Genomic DNA, 18,766 nt, shown 5'->3' with positions numbered 1-18,766 from the left:
TCTCTCTCTCTTTCCCCTCACTTGTGTGAAGTTTATTCTTCAACTTAACAGTAGTTCTGCTTCTGTCCCAAAGTGTTGGGATTACAGGTATGCCCCACAACACCTGACTTTCTCTCAATTGCTGTTTCAATAGTTTTTTAAAAAATAAACTTAACTTTTCTCTCTTTCCTGTAAACTTCCTACTTTTGTAATTATGTAACTCCTAAAATATTTTCATTTAAATATTTGAAAACATAGTGTTCTTTGCTATGATAACAAGCTTGTAGAGAACCGAGGTGTGGGACCTTGCTCAAACCATACATGTTTGCTGGATATTACACTGTGCTTCTTAAATTATAATCTTTCTGAGTGACATAAACTCAAGGCTGTAATTAGAAATGATACTTCAGGATTTGACTTCTTAGCAAATGTTATTTTAAACAAATGAGAATAACCAAGTTAATGTTTCTCATTAAAAACTATGAAACCAAAAAACCCCTATATTGCACAAAAAATGCCAATTTTTCAAAAAAGAATGGGCCTGCAAATTCTTTAACATTCATCATTTTGTAGTTAATCAAGGGGGGGGAACCCTCATTCATAGGCACTGAAAACAAAGAATTGGATTTCATTTTTAAAAATCTGGTAATAGCATAATTACAAAGAAGCAGGTAGAACTAATTAGCTTGGGTGTGTTTGACTAAATTGCTTGCCTTCTTCTGGATTAAAGGGAAATACCAAGCCTGGTATGCTGGAGAGTTTTAGCAGCTGCTTTCCCCTCTACTGAACCAGCAAGCAGTAAATGCAGCATTAAAATTCCTAGGTTGACTTCCTGCCTTATTCAGCTGGCAGAGAAATGATTCTTCTTCTCTCAGCAAAATGAGAAGCATAACTCTTTCAGCGTGGATAGCGTCAAGCTGCTGGCAGTTTCCAGAATGCCTGCTCTGTTGTTGTGCTTAGAAACTCCCAGGAGCCGTAGAAAGATCCAGTACCATGACGATACTGCCTGTAGCTGTGTGATACTTCATCTGACATTTCTTGACTTACCCTTCCCTCTTTCCAGTCATGCCGGGATTTGATTGTTCTGTTTTATTTAGGATGAACACATTTCTTGTCTACTTTGATATGTCATGAACAGTTTCACATAGACACAAAATTAACAGAGGAGTGTAGTAATTCCTCATATGCCATCACCAAATTATGTTTGGTCATGTTTCACTCAGATTCCCACCTCCCTCAATTCTGTATTTAAAGTAAATTGTAAACATTTCTATATGTGTATATTAAGCCCTGAACATTTCAATAAATATCTCTACTAGATAAGGTACTCTTTTTAAAAAAATACATTTTATTTTATTTACCTAATGATGATTATTTGCACACATGATTGTTACAAGTAAAATATAACAGAATTATCTTCAATTTATAACAAATGCTTTAAGTGTGAATTAAATAAGTTTAACATAGTGTCTTAAAGACACACGTTCATGCCTCAGAGTAACTTCTGACAGCCAAATATAAACACCAGTTTACAAAATCTAACCTCAGTACTAGAATTGCTTCATATAGCTTGAACAATTAAAATACAGCATCACAGGGTTTTATATTTTGGATATTTACCACATGACCTTCTCCTAAAGGAATCTATGATGCAAATGTTTTTAACACCGTCACCATACCTAGGGAAAAAAATTGACAGGAATTCCATATCAACATGTGACAGCTGTATGATTAAATTTCCAGTCGTTTCACAAATATCATGTGTGCATTTTTCCAGTTATTAGAGATAAGCTATTGAAGTTATATCACAACAGCAGTTCCCTCCTATGTGTTTGGTGCACTCATTAGTCTAGAAGGTTTAGTCTTAAAAAAATGCAAATGTAGAGGATGGAGAGACTACACACTGTGAGTGCTTAGCACTGCTTGGCCATGTTTGCTTCAGGCCACTGTGCTTTCTTCCCAGGGAATGGTGACCTACAGAGAAGGCTCTTTGCCCTCCTGTGGCACTCAGTTTCTTCTTCAGAGCTGACTAACACCCTAACTGTGGTGAATATCATCTCTACATGATGGTTTCACTTTTTTAGGCATGGATGTCCATCCATATTCCATATGTCAACCATATTTTTTTTTGTTTTATTTTTGTAAGTAAACATTTCGGTATTGGTTCCCATAGTTAGGATTCCTTACAATGTTTAGGACCTGTTTGTGTGACTGTTATGTGTAGGTCTTGCTAGAGTTTGCTTTCCTGCTTCAATGTATGCATTTATACAAGTGTGTGATACATGCTATTCCAACTTATGAAGGAGGCCAGAGCGTCCCTTACCTTATGTATGAGGAAGTAACATATTTCCTATGCTTTTCCATTACGAATTATGACCAATAAACTCTTAGTCCTTGTATACATGAATGAGAATTTATTTAGACTATAACACTCAGGAGTGGGAAGGGGTCCTTAGCTTTGCTGGACTGTTTTTTGTTTTGTTTTGTTGTTTTTTCTACAGTTGTGTAGTGAACTATTGCTATTGGCTCCTGTGGCTCCTGGTACTTCTGGTCCTCCTCAGGACTTAGCATCATTAGGATGCTGTGCTTCTGAGACCTATCACATATAACAATGAGGAGATGCTCTTTCCATCCATTCTGTCTGATCATCACTGAGAGACAGTATCCTTGCATGGACAGTAGCTTTCCACATTCCACTTCCTGTGACTCCTGTGTTTATGCTGATGTTGCTTTTTAACTCCTACGTTCTAAAATTCCAAAAGATCCACTTTTAGAAATCCCTTTCAGATTGGCTCACTCCAGTTTCTCAGAGAAGTAGCTTTCAAAGAAAATCTCTTTACAGTTATATGTGGACACTTTTAAGATCAGAAAGAGACCATTCTCTTTCTTACTCCCTTCTCTTTCTTTTCTTTCACTCACTCACTCACTCTCTCTGTCTGTTTGTCTGTCTGTCTGTCTTAAATTTTGGGTGATGGCTCCTTTGTCCTTTTGCTCCAGTATGAACTTGTGTTCTCTCTAGCCCTGTGCTTGCTCCTTCATAGTTTATGTCAGGCGTGGAAACTTGTGCACTCAGCACCCAGCTTCCTTCTCACTAATATATACCTTTGTAGGAACAGGCTTGTGTGTAGGTGTGCCTGTGTGTGTGCATGTTGTGTGTATGTGATTTTGTGAACATGTGAGAATGTTGTGCATGTGTACGTGTATGTGTGTGTGTGTTACATACATGCATATGTGTTGGTCAGGGAGCTGCTTGTTGGGGGAGCTGCTGACTGGAGGGATGTATTTCCTAAGAAAAGATGTAGTGACAATAAATTTTCTAATAAGTTAAAATATTTTATCTCATTTATTTTTCCACTGTGACATTTGGTTTTTAACAGTTAGCCCAGGATCACAGCTTGTTGAATTTGGAAGGATTTATTTTTCCATGTCCCCTGATTCCTGCTGAGAAGTTTGACCTGTCTGGCTCCTGATCTTTCCTCTGTGACCTGCTTAGCTCTAGAGGCTTTTAGAACTATCTTGTGTAAACTTTATAGAACCGTCTTGTCCTCGCTTGTATAAATTTTATGATACCTGTCTGTAAGATCATTTGCTAAAATAATTTTTATGAGTTATTTATTGGGCCCTTTTCACTCAAGAGATATGTTTCCTTCTGTTCTGGGAAATGGTCTTTTTCTCTTCCTCCCCTTCTTCTTCTTCTTCCTCTTCTTCTTCCTCTTCTTCCTCTTCCTCTTCTTCTTCTTCCTCTTCTTCCTCTTCCTCTTCTTCTTCCTCCTCCTCTTCTTCCTCTTCCCCTTCTTCTTCCTCCTCTTCTTCTTCCTCTTCTTCTTCTTCCTCCTCATCCTCCTTGTCCTCGTCCTCCTCCTCCTCATCCTCCTCCTCTTCTTTCTTCTTCTTCTTCTTCTTCTTCTTCTTCTTCTTCTTCTTCTTCTTCTTCTTCTTCTTCTTCTTCTTCTTCTTCTTCTTCTTCTTCTCTTTACCTACATCACAGGAAGTGCTTTTCCATGGAAGTTGGATCTCTCCAATTCTCTTTTTTATTGTTTATTTCTCCCTTTTCCATTTTTCATATTTCTTTAAATTTTAACTCTGCTATTATCCCACTGAATTTTAAAAATTTTTTGCAGGTGTGCCTATGACATGTGTGTCTGCATGACCCACATGCAGAAGTCAGAGGCTAACTCAGGTGTTGGGCCTCACCTTCCACCTGGTTTGACACTGGATCATTTTTGTCCTCCTCCCTGTACACACCAGGCTAGCTCGTCTACAAGCTTCAGAGACTCTGGTCTTCACCTCTGATACCTCCATGAGAGCACAGGGACCGTACCCACATGCACTGCTGTATCTGGCTTTTGCATCGGCACTAAGTATCAGAACTCAACTCATCAGGTTTTACACAATGCTTCACTTACAGAACAATCTCCCTGGCCCCCATTAAGTTTTTTCAACTCAGCTATCATTATTTTGACATCTGAGAAATATTCAATTTTCTAAGTGTTACTGTTTAATAGACTCTAGTTTTACATTTGGAATGCCTCTTCAATATTTCTTTGAAGATGCTAATCATGGGCTTTGGAAGTTTGCTTCAGCTTTCCATGTGCCTTCGATTGGTCTGTGGCTTTACCCTGAGCTTCTTCAGTAGTAGTTCATGTGGTAGCTCCCATTTTGGATTATGGCAGTTGAACTGATTGAGAGATGTGTTCAAAGTATGTAGAACTGTGTCTGGTATGGATAAGAACTCAATATTTTCTGTTGATTTTGTTCTCTAATGGTTTTCCACAAGCCTGGAAATTTGCATTCATATATCATCTTGAAATCCCTTTGAAAAACTAAACAGAAAGTTGAGCCTTTTCCAGCTAAAATAATGAAAAATAGTAAGATTAGTTTTGTAAGAAAACTGACATGTTTTTAATTAAAGAACTTTGTCCCTGCATCTGTTTTGGTTGCTTTTGAGAAGTAGCCCAAATAGTACATTAAGAAAACAGATCCTACCGACATTTGTACACTACTGAAGTTTGAAATATGCCATTATAAGTTTCTCCATTTTTGGTTGTCTGACTTTTCTTCTTTCATGGACAGAAGAAGCATGATTCCTAGTAATTTATAGCTTATTTTATTTGTGTGATAACCCATAATTTGAGTAACTTTATGAGTGTGCACTCTGCTGCTAAACGTTATCCTGTGTGATGTCATAGGGGGAGAGGGAGGGCTCCTGTGACTCCAGGTTCCAATGAGTGGATGGAGGTTCTAGCTAGGTATTGTGATGGTCATCAAAGGTCAAATGATATTAGTGACTTAGTGGCAGAAGACCTGCAGAGAAAGTCTGCCTTCCCTGTGCGTGCTGGCACGTGTCTGCCAACCTGCAGCCCTGCCTTCCCTCTCCTTCCCTCTCCTTCCACTGCGATTCTTCCCAGGTGACCAGACTAACTGCATGTTTATCTTTAAGTTGTTTTTCCTGGTTTATCCTACACTGCAGCTGTCTTCAGACACACCAGAAGAGGACATCAGATCAGATCCCATTACAGATGGTTGTGAGCCACCATGTGGTTGCTGGGAATTGAACTCAGGACCTCTGGGAAGAGCAGACAGTGCTTTTAACCACTGAGCCATCTCTCCAGACTCTTCTATTTTCTTTTCGATGAAGTCTTTGTACTTAGAACCAATCTTATCAGTATCACTGTCCCTGAACTGTCTTTAGAACCACATTCTTTGTTATATGTATCAAGACTCATGCTGAACAGTGACTTCTGGGTTAAAGATGCAGCTTTATTTTTGTGTCTGTCTTTATGTCTCTGTCCACTAGTTCAACACACACATACACCCACACCCACACACATACACACACATATACACACATACACACACACACACACACACACACACACACACACACACACAAGTGCTACTCACTTATAGTCACTCCCTTTTATCTTGCAGGAAGCATACAAGGTAATGGACTTCACTGTGGCGTTTGCATATCTGTGTCATGCTTCGCTCCTGATCTTCCCTCCTCCCCACATGCCCTACCCCCTTACTCTACCTCTTGCTAATCTTCCTGATAAAATCATTGGAATTCCAAGTGGCTGTTTTCCTGGTGAGTCTGATCAAGGTAGTTCCGATTTTTTGAACCAGGTATTCACTAATGCATGCATCCATCTGATAATGCATTGACATCTGTTCTTACTATAGCTGGAAATTTACTTTGATATTATCAGGTTAGATGAGCTACTTTTATTTCCTGTGTCCTAAGCATGTTAGTTTCACATGGATTCAATCTAGAAAGGGCAAAGATTTTGAATTTTTTAAAATCCAAGTTTCAGAAGACCCTCCCTTAATTCATTGCTAAAGGTAGACAGAAGTGGGATATTAAGTGAGAGCTTTCTAGATTAGAATTCACCTAAGAGATGTTACTGGCTTTCTAGGCAAGAACAAAGACCATTTTGGAATCAGTATCAGTTTTTATAGGGACATATAAATGCAAATTAACCTCGTGCATTTTATGGGCAATTTTTTTTTACATCTTTCTAAAGCACATAGAAACCCATACATGAACCTGCCAATGACTTGTTATCCCATTACACTAAAAGTGATGCAAACATGCTTGCATACAGGTGAGGCTCCTAATGCATGACCACAGTGTCCCATTTATATCACATATATAGAAGCTACACTGTAGGAACAATGGAGAACCTTTTATAATATTAGGAACCAAATATATGAAAGGTTACTGACTTTTAAGAGTAGTCATGACAATTTTCAAGCATACACAAAAGCCATTTGATGGATTCCATCTACCCACAGCCAGCCTTAACTCTTACCAACCCACAGCTGCCCTTGGCTCTATTCCCTTTCCTCTCTCATGTTGAGTTATCTTAAACATAACCAAGACAGCTTACCATTTTATTGGAAAAGTAGTTCATTATCGTTTTCCAAAAGAACCCAGTTTTTCATCTCTGTAATAATGTTATTGCACCCAAAACAATATTGACAATTGTTACTTAAACTCAACCTGTCAGTGTGTGATCGACAGTGATTGTCTTATAAATACCCCTGATGCTTGTTTTGTGAAAGTAGAGTCCGAATAATTTCATATATTGCCTTTAGTTTGCATATTCCTTTAGAGTATTTTAACTCTAAAGTTCTTTTGCTTCCCTCTTTTAACGTACACGCTTAGATTCAATTTCTTTGTTAAGAAGGCAGGTTTGAATTTTCTGGGTAAAAAAAAATCCCCATTCCAGAGCTTGCTGATTGTATCCCCGTGGTACCATTTTACGTATTCTGCAGCTGTATATAGTTCCTTTGGCTGAGCATAGACTTTTGATGGAATGCAGGCCTCTATCCTATATGGAAGCATCTCTGGGTAGAGCTGTGTTGTTTCCTTCTCATCTCATCATGGGGTGTAGAGATGGGGTGCAGAGTGTCTGTTTCCTTCCATGAGTTCCATGTGGAGCTTGAGCCCTGGCTCAGCTGCCAGCCTGACCTAGCTAGCCGTTATGGAGTTTCCTGCTAGCTTTTCTCTTCATAGTTTTCAGCAGCTACTAATGAGTCTGGCCTTGCTCCACAGTAGCTCTGAGCTTCCGGGTTTAGAAGACCTTACCTACCTCCACCCTTTTACCCAGGCTTCATTCTGGCATCTTGCTCATTTGTTTTCTCTGCATAGTCTATAATGGATTCATAGTTCTCTAGTACCCTAGCCTGCATTTGTTTCATGGAACAAAATACTGTCTGGGACACTGTGAGAAGAGACTCCCTGAGTCGCCATTGATTACACGGCCGACGTTGAGCATCTCAAGAACATTAAATACTACCAAAGTCCAGTTTTCAGTCACAATGTTAAAAGGCATTGTCATACAATTTACTTTCTTTATAATTTCAATATACTAACATCATATACATTCTCTCTCTCTCTCTCTCTCTCTCTCTCTCTCTCTCTTTCTCTCTCTCTCTCTCCCTCCCTCCCTCCCTCCCTCTCTCCACCCTCCCTTCCTCTTTACTTTATTTTCGGTGCAGTATTAGTACACAAGGACTAGGGAAAAACAGAGTCACAGCACTAATTTAGAAATTTTTTTTGTTTGTTTCAACTGTCAACTCTAGATTGCTTTTCACATCAGAAGCCCACATCCTGTTTTGTGGCTCACTATGGAAAATCGAATTGAGCAAAATTAGGGACAAAGACCAATTTTCCTTTGCTCTGAAGATATCTCAAGCTCTGTACAATAAATGTTTTCCATTAGAGGGAAAATGTTGTGCATTAATGCTCCTGAGAAAAAATAATGATTGCCAGTGACGCCAGCAGGAAATGATTTTTTAAGTGTTTCGGAGTGTAAGCATGAATCAGTGACTAAATGGGGATACAAATGATTTTGTAGAATTGGAACATTAATGATAAAGTCGTCTCTCGGAGAAGAAGTTATTCTAGGAAAGTGTGACTTTTGAGTTTGGGGACATGCATGAGGGACATAGTAGTAGTAAGACACACAAGTCAGAAAGCTTGATTAAAATAAAAAAGAGCAGAGCCATGGCTCAGGAGACATGGAGTTCTGCTTGTGTGGGGTAAGAAGGGTTAAACAGCACGTCATCAATGATTTCAAGAGTAGACTAAACATGCTCAGTGCACCCCTGGGCGTCTGGGTCCCTGGCCATTGCTATGCTGCTGGGTTCATTCAGACCTGGCACTGACGCCTGTGGTGAAAGTTAGTGTTTTTAATGTTACATAAAACTTTCACTTCAAAATCGTCATGATTACAAGTGGCTTTTCCTGAAGGATGTGGCAGCACGTACTAGTAATCCCAGCATTTGTGAGGTAGAGGCAAGAGGATCATGAGTTCAAGGTCAGCCTGAACTATATAGCGAGACTCAATTTGAAACACACACACATGCATGCACAAGAAAATAAATATGTAAATAAATAAAATGTTTTCATATACAGAAAATTCAGGAAAAGGCAAAGGATATGTTAACTAAATGTTTTCAAATTAGACACAAGCCTTGTCTTGTTGGCATGCGACTCTTACATTTGCTGCTCACAAGAGCAGAGATCAAGTGTAGATTGTAGCTGTGAATGGTACTGGTGAGTTTCCCAGCCCTTTAAGGATAATGTGTGGGCTCTGTTCAAACATGTGTTGTTGAGAAGGCTGTAGACAGATTGAATGGAAGAAAGATGACTCCCTTATAAACATTAATTTAAATGCAACTTCAAGTAATGGATTTGATTGCATTGTGCATGCTTTTGTTTTGTCTTAACTCCAGAATGTTGTTTGTAAAGTCGCTGAACCCGATCTCATGACTTCAGCCCAATCCTTCATGACTGGCCCAGGGCGACATTTCCCCCCATGGTGTAGATTTGAATCACTTCACAGTTTATGAGTCACTTTGTTCATCATAGATATAACATGACGATGTTTTCTAAACCATCTGTAGGCTGGTCATGAAAATAGCTAATTATCAAGTTGGCTCAAAATGTTACTAATTATGGCGATACAGTGAAGGGCCAAATGTCTTCAGTGTTAGAAATTCCAGTCTTAGGGAACAGAGGGAAGGATGAAACAATAACGCAGTGTCACCAGGCAGGCTGTCACCGAGGGGACCATCTCAGGTTGTGCATCCATGTCCCTTAGCAAGAATCGTGTTCTTTTGTACCAAACATCTGCAAGAAAAAGAAATGATACCAGTCCGATTGAGAAAATATCTTCCATTTTAAGCTGCACTAGAAGGCTAGCCCAGACCCACAGTGGCCCTCACAATGTGGCTGTGCAGATTTCTTTTGGAAGTTAACATTTTGGTGTGCAACCGGTAGCTCCGCTATGAAGCAGAAAAGGCTCCCGAACCAAGCTTCTACTTTTCCACTTGGTTCAGCCAGACTTTTGGGTTTTAAAATGTGTTTCAGTTTATTTGTCTCTATTTTAGGCTTAGTAATCTGTACTCTGTTCTGTTTCCAGAGATGTGGTGAGGTTCAAATTATCCTGTCAAATGGGAGAGTGTTGCAGTTTTGAAATTGTGTCTCATTAGAATAGTGTCTGCTTTTCAGTCCACCAGATCCTGATCCCATTAATATTCCTTTATTTATTAAACAAATAAGGAAGTTTTATTTTCTCTTCATGAATTATCAGGCATTTTGATCACCAATGAAACTGGATAATTTCATTTTAATTCCCCAAAGTTCTGCTTTCTGAACCGGTGAGGTTACATTTGAAGAAATAGACTTTTAGTTTCAGGGATCATGTTCTTTGGGATTTAAAAAAAAATATGGAAAAGGTGGCTGGCTTTCAGAAACACAGTTGCTCTTCTAGAGTTCTCTTGGGGGTAGAAATAGAGTAATAAGATCAGAAATCACAGAATGGCTTCTATTTCAAAATCAAACTGCCTGACCTTGCCCACATAATTCAGGTAGAAATGAAGAAGGAACCGGGAGCAGGAAATTGAGTTTCCCTTGGGTGACACAAGGCCATACAGCATCCAGCTAGGATGGCCATTCACCTTAGGACTCAACGTCCTGGTAGAAATGGTATTCTCTTATGTCTTTGTCCTCATCCCAAAATATTCCGATTAAAGCCCTGCTCCCCACTATACCTATGCAAGTGTGTGCAAGAGCACACACACACACTCCTGTCCCATGATCCTTATTGTGTCTCTGTCTTCTGGAACTGTAGCCAATCATTTTAAGATAAGAGAAATTTTTTTTTTCCAATACACACTTGGTTCTTTGGCTTGCTTTTTGCTTTCCTCCTGAATCCATTAATGAGACATCCCAGATTGTCAGACCCCTGGGCATCTTGGACTCTGCTTCATTCCAGAGGCAAGGAGCTTCGTGGAGTACAGAAGTGTGCCCGGAGCTGTCAGATTTCAGCAATCAGCTCCCAACCACCACTTTCCATGGGTGATTTTGTTTCCATTCTCAGTGTAATGGTTTGTGTGTCCTGCCTGGCCCATCCATTGGCAAGGGCTGGCCATTGGCAAGGTGGCAGAGCTGCTGCAACATAGGTGCCCTGCTCAATCTGCCAGTATTTGCTACATGAAAGTGTTGAGATTATTTTTTCCTTTGAAGTTGTTTTGCATCAACATCAGCTATTCCAACAGCTGGGGAGAGGAATTAAGATCATGTGAACAACATTATGTCCACATACAAACATACCCTGTCTCTTAAAGTGGTAAAATAGGATGGGGAAGTGCTTCAGGTTGATTTGTAGTCTTGTCTGGGTTGATTTCAAGTCATTGCTTGGATCTTTGTGTTTGTCTGACCATGTGGTGGAGGTTGTTAGGTCTGTAATTAGGCCCTGTTAGTTCAGGGGGGCTCAGTATATCATTTTCTTTGCTATATTTTAGGAGGGTGAGTGGAGAGAAGATATTAGACATGTAGGATCTTGTAAGCTGAGAGAGCTGGGCCAGGCACTTCCAGCTCACAGAGAAGTGAGGTCCCGAGACCTGAGGCGGGAGGTGTCTTTCTGGAGCCCCGAAGTCCTCTAAGCTGAGGTCTGGGATACTTCCAGCTGTGTGATGCTGGGCAAAAAGTTGAACTAGCCTGAGCCTTAGTTTCCCAACTTGTAAACTGGGGGTTACATTTTGAATCGCAAAGTGATGGTGAATGTAAAAGACTTGGCACAGCTTTCGGCTGGTGGTGAGATGCTGACAGACGTGATGGCTCCTGCTCAGAAGCATCTTCAACAGCCTTTGGATAGTGCCTTCCTTGTGTTTGGGATACAGGACTTGATGCCACATTGCCCCAGTGTAAGTGGTTTTCTTCCTGGGTTGGTGATGTAGCTCAATTGGTAAAGTGCCCACCTAGTAGCTATCCAGAACACCATGAGTTGATCCACGGTTCCACATAAACTGAGCATTTTGCTTATATCTGTAATTCCACAACTCAGAAAGTAGAGTCAGGAGAATTGGAAGTGCAAGGTCATCCTTGGCTATCCCAGGATATGAGAAACCCAGAAAAAAAGAAAAAAGAATTTAGGCTTGGCATGTGCCTTTGAACAAGCTGAAGCAGGCAACCTCACCTCCTCACCCTGCCCTCAGGGTCCTCCATTGCTTCAGAGTCACGTGCTCTGAGTCTACTTCCTAAGGCCCTGGCTGTTGTTCCCCAGTCATCCCCACCACTTATTGGAAAAAAGGAAAGACCTGAGGGGTAGCAAAAAGATGGAGCCCCGTGGGGATATTCTGCCCTTCATTTTTACCAAGCCATCCATACTGCATTCCCTGGCAGCCACAACTCCTGTCTGGAGGGAAAGATTAGAAGCATTTTATCATTAGAATGGAGACAGGTATGACGTCTGTCTAAATAATGGTGGCTTAAGATAAAATGTGGCAAAGGTGATAATGGTTTCTGTTTGATGACTGAAATAGAAATAGGCGGACCTCAGGAGGACCTGCCCTCCCTCCCCATGCAGATCTGTTTGCCTCTGCCTTGAACTAGAAGCCACTTACCTGTAGTTTTGCTACCTGGGGGAGATTGGATATTGGGAGAAATGCCATGAAAATGATTTGTAGCAAGTATGTTTCTTTCTTCAAATCAAAGCACCCCTTCATCTACCCCTTTAAAGCACAATATAGAAGGTTTTATCAGAAAAGGGGAGACAGTGCCTGCTGTTGCTAGGCAACCAGGAGAAAAAAAAAAAGCTGCAAGCCCAGCTATAGTCACAGTTGGCAAGATTTTCCCTGGAAACCTAGCTGCTCTTGCAAAGTCCTTTGTGCAGCATTAACAGACTTGCGTAGTGGGTGGATAAATGGTCTTCTTCATTCTTCAGTCCCCTTTTCCCAACCCCTTCCTTGCCCACACTACTGAACCCCAAGATAAATGGAGTCTTGAGACCATGTTTTGTTTGTTTGTATGGTTGGTTGGTTTTTTTGTTTGTTTGTTTGTTTGTTTTCTGGAGACAGGGTTTCTCTGTGTAGTCCTGGCTGTCTTGGAACTCTCTCTGTAGACCAGGTTGGCCTCAAACTCAGAAATTCACTTGCCTCCCCCTGCAGAGTGCTAGGATTGAAGGTGTGTGCCACCATGCAGTCTGAGACCAATTCTTGACTTGAGCATTCTGAAGGAAGATATATACAGAGTCTGTGATGCACACAACGCTGTCTGCATTTTCAAGGCCTGAATCCACTTAAGAAGATCAGTGAGAATCTCTTTCTCTGGCAATAGTGAATGTGACCAGTCTTTATGCACTTGACACTACCTTAAGAGTGTTCTGTGAAGGAAATTTTTACTCCTTGGATGCTTGTGCCCACAACTGAGTACTGATGATCTCACTATATAGCTGTTCTGTTCCTGTCTTCCTGGACTTGGGCATTTTCTCCCTGGTTGACCATACAGTCACTCTATTTCCTATTTCTGAGGCAGAAAGTGTCATCTGTCTTGTGGGTCCCAAGTGGAGTCTCCTGTAACCTATGATGTCTTTCATTTGCAGATTTGGACTCCTTCCAGAGTGACTCCTCATATCCCCAGGACCCAAATCAACATGGCCTTCAGCCACAGACACTCATAACAGAAGCAAAACTAAGTCTCCCGATGGCGGCCAGACATGGTGGGGATGCTGGAGACGGGGCTGAAGAAAACATTGTTTACCTCTGATTGTGCAGCCATTTGTTTTTCCAAGGAAAGAAACAAAGCCACTGGCACTTTGGGGAGAACCTCTCCTTGGCCCCAGTCCTCGAGTGTGAGATTCTCTGTGCCCCAATGGCTTTAAGAAGAATATTTAAGATTTCATACACGTTCATTTTTTTGGCATGAGTCTAAGAATTAAATTATTAAAAAACAAAAACAACAGCTCCATGTGTGTCATCTTTAACTGATCTCACCCACTTTCAAGTTTCTAGAGGAGAAACTTCACTTGAGTGAGTTGAAGGATGCGAAAATGTTTCACTTTGAAATTCCATATTATACTGTGTACCCATTCATCTGGAGTGTGAAATGCATTTTAAGATAGAGATGAAGCCATTTTGATTTGGAGAATGATCTTCCCCAGGGCTAAATTTCCGATATCCGATAAACAGCAGTTGCTTATTGAGAGTAGCCTTGATACCCCAAAGAAGGCAGAGGAAGGTATGGGAAAGACCTTTTCTCACTTGGTTCTTATGAATGAATGCTGGGGTCCTTCAGAGTTGGGGTACTGTCATCCTCTGTACAGCCCTTGTGTCCTAAGAACCTGTTCATATCAGGTGGGCACTGAGCCAGAACACAGTCTGGACTCGCTTGGGACCTGAGTCACCCTGCTTTGTGGCTCACTTTTTTGAACAAAGGCTGCTGGGTTCTGAGTCTATTCAGCACCATCTTTTAACCTAGCCCAGAGCCTCCAGCATGACACTTTTGCTGTAAATAGTGAAACTCCCAAGAGAGAGCCCTCACTTGGACCTGCTGGCCAGGACCGAGTGTCAAGGACTACCATCATTTACAGGAACTCAGACTGCAGGGCTGAAGGACACTTGCTGCCTGCCTGGGATTTTCTACAGAGGGATAAAGGGCACTTCTTGCTTTCAGGGTACTGTGGCTCTCTGTGAGAAAATAAACCAGGAAATGTTCTCATCTTGTTCTTTGGAAATATTTGTCTATGTTCTAGTCAGTGTCAATAAATATCTTTTGCCTCATTATTTTACTCTGTAAATTTAATATTAACCATAGCAAAACATACATTTCACACACACAAATCAGTTCTAATGGAAACTGAAAACAAATGGGGTTGGGGGCAACCATTAAATTCATCCAGAATTGCAGCAATGACAAGGGGAGGTGTGTGTTGGGGGGAAGGGCAGTCACTCAGATCCCAACTTACTTTTCCTGAAGTTATAAATTGTCTCTATATTTTAACAGGTCAAAACTTAAAGTTTTAGAGAATCTCTTTAGAGAGGTTCTCTTTTGTAGCTCCTGTATACCTATGCTTTTCTTAAAGTGCATTAAAAAATTCGGTGACTATGTTTCCTTCAGCAGATGCAGTCATTCAAATTCAAACACCTTACTAAAACTCTGCTACTTTACCTCTGAGGCAAACTCCTAATGACATGAGCCACACTCTACCCTAAAGACCCCTAGGAAGAAAAGTTCCTTTCTGGCTCCATTAAAGTTGATCTCAGAATCCTATACACTTTGACTAGAAAGCTTAGAGTTATTTCTGTCTATATCTTTGCTCTGATAACTATAAATATCTTTTTTTATGATAGAGGAGATAGAAATAGTAAAAATATGTAAAGATGTTTTAAAAAATCCCCAAGGAGTCCTGCTTTAAAATCTGTACTCAATTGACCTTCAGGCTCTGAAAACCAAGGCCTCCATGCCACCTTCTTGGGACAGCTTGGACAGTTTTTGAGATATGGGTATTCGTAGGTTCATCTTGACCATGCTGTTATTCTTGGCCATTCTATTATTTAATCTTTCAGTGTTTTAACTGATGCAACTAGATGTACAAGCTTCCTCCATAAGTTCTCTTCATGTTTTTACTGTGTAATGAGCACAGATCTTCTAGCATTCGAATGGCTTATCTGTCTACCACACCCACTCCTACGTTAAACACATAGCTACCACTATCTCAATAACAGATGGGGCCTTTGAAAAGTGATTCAATTATGACAGTAGAGCCTGCATAGATGGGGTTAGTGTGCCTATAGAAGCCATGCAAAAAAAGCCCACAGTCCTTTCATCATAGGGAGGATGTGGCAAGAAGACTTTTTCTGTGACTCAGGAAGTTGGTCCTCATTGGACACCAAATCTGCTAACACATTGCTCTCAGACTTTTCAGCTTCTGGACTGTTGAGACATAAAATTCTGTTTTTCCTAAGTTACCTAGCTCATGATATTTTGCTAGAGTAACCTGAACAGGCTAAGACAGAACTCAGCAGAAGTTGTTGACTCCCACACAGATTCACTCATCTTCCGAGAAGACCACCATTTCCCAGATCACAGATGAGCGTCTCCCACAAGAATCTACTGTGTCCCTCAAGGTGAAGCTTAAAGGAAGCTGCCATTCTTTTTTTCTGGAATGAAAAACATAACGTTCTGTCCTTTCTAGGCAGCAGGAATGTATGCATCACTTCAAGTCCAAGTTACTCTGCATTTCCTCACGATGTGTAATTGCTATATCCATCCACCTTCCGGTTCATTCACAGCAGGGACCCTGTTCTTTCAAAAAAAAATATCAAAACACTTGCTGCTAAAAAGGATCGTGTGTGCGTGTCTGTGTGTGTGTCCTTCCTGTGACCTGAGGTCATTCTCCCACCCCCTCTGTCTTTCCCATCAGAAGACAGCAGCTCTCAGCACTTGAGAGAATGGGTTTTGAAGCAAATGCTCCATTGAACTGGCTACGTGTGCTTGATGTTCTGCTTCACCTCTCCATTTCTTCCTCTATAAAAATGAGGAGAGTCGCCTTATAGGATTGTTGTGAAGATTAAACAGCTAAGCAATATAGTTAGAACAGAGAGTCAGGCGTAGTAGCCATTCCAAATGTGGTGTTTACTAACAGTCTACTAAAATTTGCTCAACTTTGCCCCAAAGGTTAGGAAGATTGCTCTTACTTGCCAGAAGGTGTGAGTGGAGAATTATAAGTGCTTAGAGATGGCTAGTGATGAGACTGGAGCAAGTGCCCACAATGTTAGCTTTCAACTCATTTGCATCCCTAAATGTCCTGTCACTCATATGGTCAACAAACATTTATTGACTGCATGCAAGAGGTAAAGTGTGCTGTCAGGGAGAAAATGATGATGAGCAGGCACGCACATCTGCACGAACCAGTGAGCAGATGATCCTAACAATGGCACAGAAAATGACATGGAGATATGCAGGTTGCCATGAGAACTCATAGGAAGAGGATTCTGGGGGCTGGTATGTGTAGGACTGGGGTGGGGGGGCAGCATGCTAAAGAAAGAGACGCCTGAGGCTTGAATAATAGAGAGAGTGGGTAGAGGAGACATTTCCACATAGGAGAGAGTAGGAGAGAGCCACATGTGAGTCTGAGTCTGGAAATATCAGGTTTCCTGTGAAATTATCTCTTTGCCTTTCCAATCACCCTTATACATGTAACAAGGAAACAAGGAAGTCACCCACCATTCCTGGAAACTGCAAAAGGCCAGATTGTGGAGTGCAGAGCAATATTGGTTTCCATATTAGCATGCTCTCAAAGTGTGATGCAGTTTCTGTCATCTCCCCTTTCTATACCAACTTCTACTAGCAGTGGGGATTCTAGTCAAATGGGCATTGACATGTCTGCCTCCTTGGTCCTAAGTTGTAATGAAAAAGAAGTGAACGGAGCCCTGGGATCCCCTGAGGATGCAGATTATAGTGGAGTTTCAGAAGAGAGCATCCGAATGCTTCTTTGGGACAAAGCTGAGAATTTTTGTGATGACACACAATGCAGGATTGTGGAGGGAGAAGGGAGAAACTGCCAAGCTTTCTTTCTCTGCTTTCTTCTCTCATCAACTCTGCTTCCACCCCCAGATACCATTTTCATTTATCATTAGATAATGATAAATCAAAAGAAAAAAGGAAAGAAAGAAAGAAAGGAAGGAAGGAAGGAAGGGTAGGAGGGATGGAAGGAGAGGGGGATGAGGCACATGGATACAAGATTCTGGAATCTTATGATAGACCTGAAGAAACATTTGTGCTGTTTCCAGGCTGTCTTCTTCTGCACAGATATTCCTGTGCACTTTGATTGAGATCCCCCATAGTCTTGGGCATTCAAGTACTTTGGTCTCTAGTTGGTGGTACTATTTGGTTTGGTTTAGGAAGTATGGCCTTGCTTAGGAAGTATGTTACTGGAGGCTGCCTCTGAGAGTTTAAAGACTCTTGCTTTTTCTAGTTTGCTCTTTCTGCTTCATGCTTACCATTCAAGATGCGAGTCCTCGACTTCAGTTCCTGTTGCCACCATGACTGATGATTTTTGCCGTGTCTCCCTACCATGATAGGCACATCCCTCTGGAACCATAAGCCCAAATGAACTCTTCTATAAGTCATGTCCATCATGGTTATAGCATACAACAGAAAAGTAAATCCCTTTACTATAGTGAAAGAGGCAGTTAGAAGATACCGGAAAGTCAAACAGACCCAGCTCTGCTTCCTAAATGTCTCCAGTGGTACTGGCTTCCACCACCCCAAAGATCCTATTCATAGAGTGTGGGTTCACACACTAGGCAACACATATGCTCCTGGAGACCAACAAGAGAGGAGCCTGCTGCCAGCTGGACAGGCTTTGCTTCTGGGCTAAGTTGCTTATCTATAAAGTGGGCACATTGGCAAAAATCATCCCTTACAGAGTTATATCTAGAACGATATGAAACAAGCTCAGGATAGAAAATACAGCAAGTACCCTAAAGTGAAATGTGTGGAGAAGAGGGGTGAGGAAAAGGCAGGCACGAGTATGTTTGAGAAACCAACCAGCCAGTACCTTCTTCAGGTTTTCAAAGTTCATGTTCTTATGTCCAAGAAAGACATCCAAAACCCAGGGTACAGGACGCTCAGCTCAGAGGAAGAGCTCCGAGCTCAACTCTGAAGGAAGTAAGGGAAGCATCTTTGGAAGTCTCAGGTTAGCCTGTGCAGAACAGGAGCAAGGGACCCAGCCATAGATCTCTGACTCTGGCTGCTGAGTTTACAACAGTCACTTCAAGTGGATGATCACACATGGCTTGGGGCAGGGGAACTTCAAGTGGGACCAAGGTTCAGTTGTTGTGTAGTTTCATGGCTAAGAAACTTCAACATGGTATTACTTGAATTCCAGTAATCTGCACAGGATATGGGCAAATCGGGAATTTTAAATACTGCCGACAATCAAGACTTTTTTTTAAAATCTTCTTTCTTTCTTTCTTTCTTTCCCTTCCCCTC

General features: G+C 41.2%; 1 protein-coding gene and 1 non-coding gene across 4 annotated transcripts in view; one reads left to right on the top strand and one right to left on the bottom strand.

Annotated features, from left to right (window-relative positions):
- Arhgef28 (Rho guanine nucleotide exchange factor 28) overlaps window positions 1–14,550 on the top strand; it is a 302,649-nt gene extending 288,099 nt beyond the window's left edge. For all 3 annotated transcript variants that reach the window (XM_031359805.1, XM_031359806.1, XM_031359807.1), the window contains one exon: window positions 13,374–14,550. In XM_031359805.1, the coding sequence (XP_031215665.1) occupies window positions 13,374–13,537 (164 nt within the window). In that variant the 3' untranslated portion in view covers window positions 13,538–14,550. The remainder of the gene's footprint in view (window positions 1–13,373) is intronic.
- LOC116084024 lies at window positions 5,678–5,801 on the bottom strand. The gene has a single exon (XR_004115995.1). It is a non-coding gene; the product is annotated as a small nucleolar RNA SNORA40 (small nucleolar RNA).
- Window positions 14,551–18,766: the final 4,216 nt, after the last annotated feature.

This window comes from Mastomys coucha, unplaced genomic scaffold, assembly GCF_008632895.1.
Source record: "Mastomys coucha isolate ucsf_1 unplaced genomic scaffold, UCSF_Mcou_1 pScaffold8, whole genome shotgun sequence".
NCBI classification, from domain to species: Eukaryota; Metazoa; Chordata; class Mammalia; order Rodentia; family Muridae; genus Mastomys; species Mastomys coucha.
Note: the sequence above shows the minus strand (reverse complement) of the source record. Positions and strands in the feature narration are given on the sequence as shown.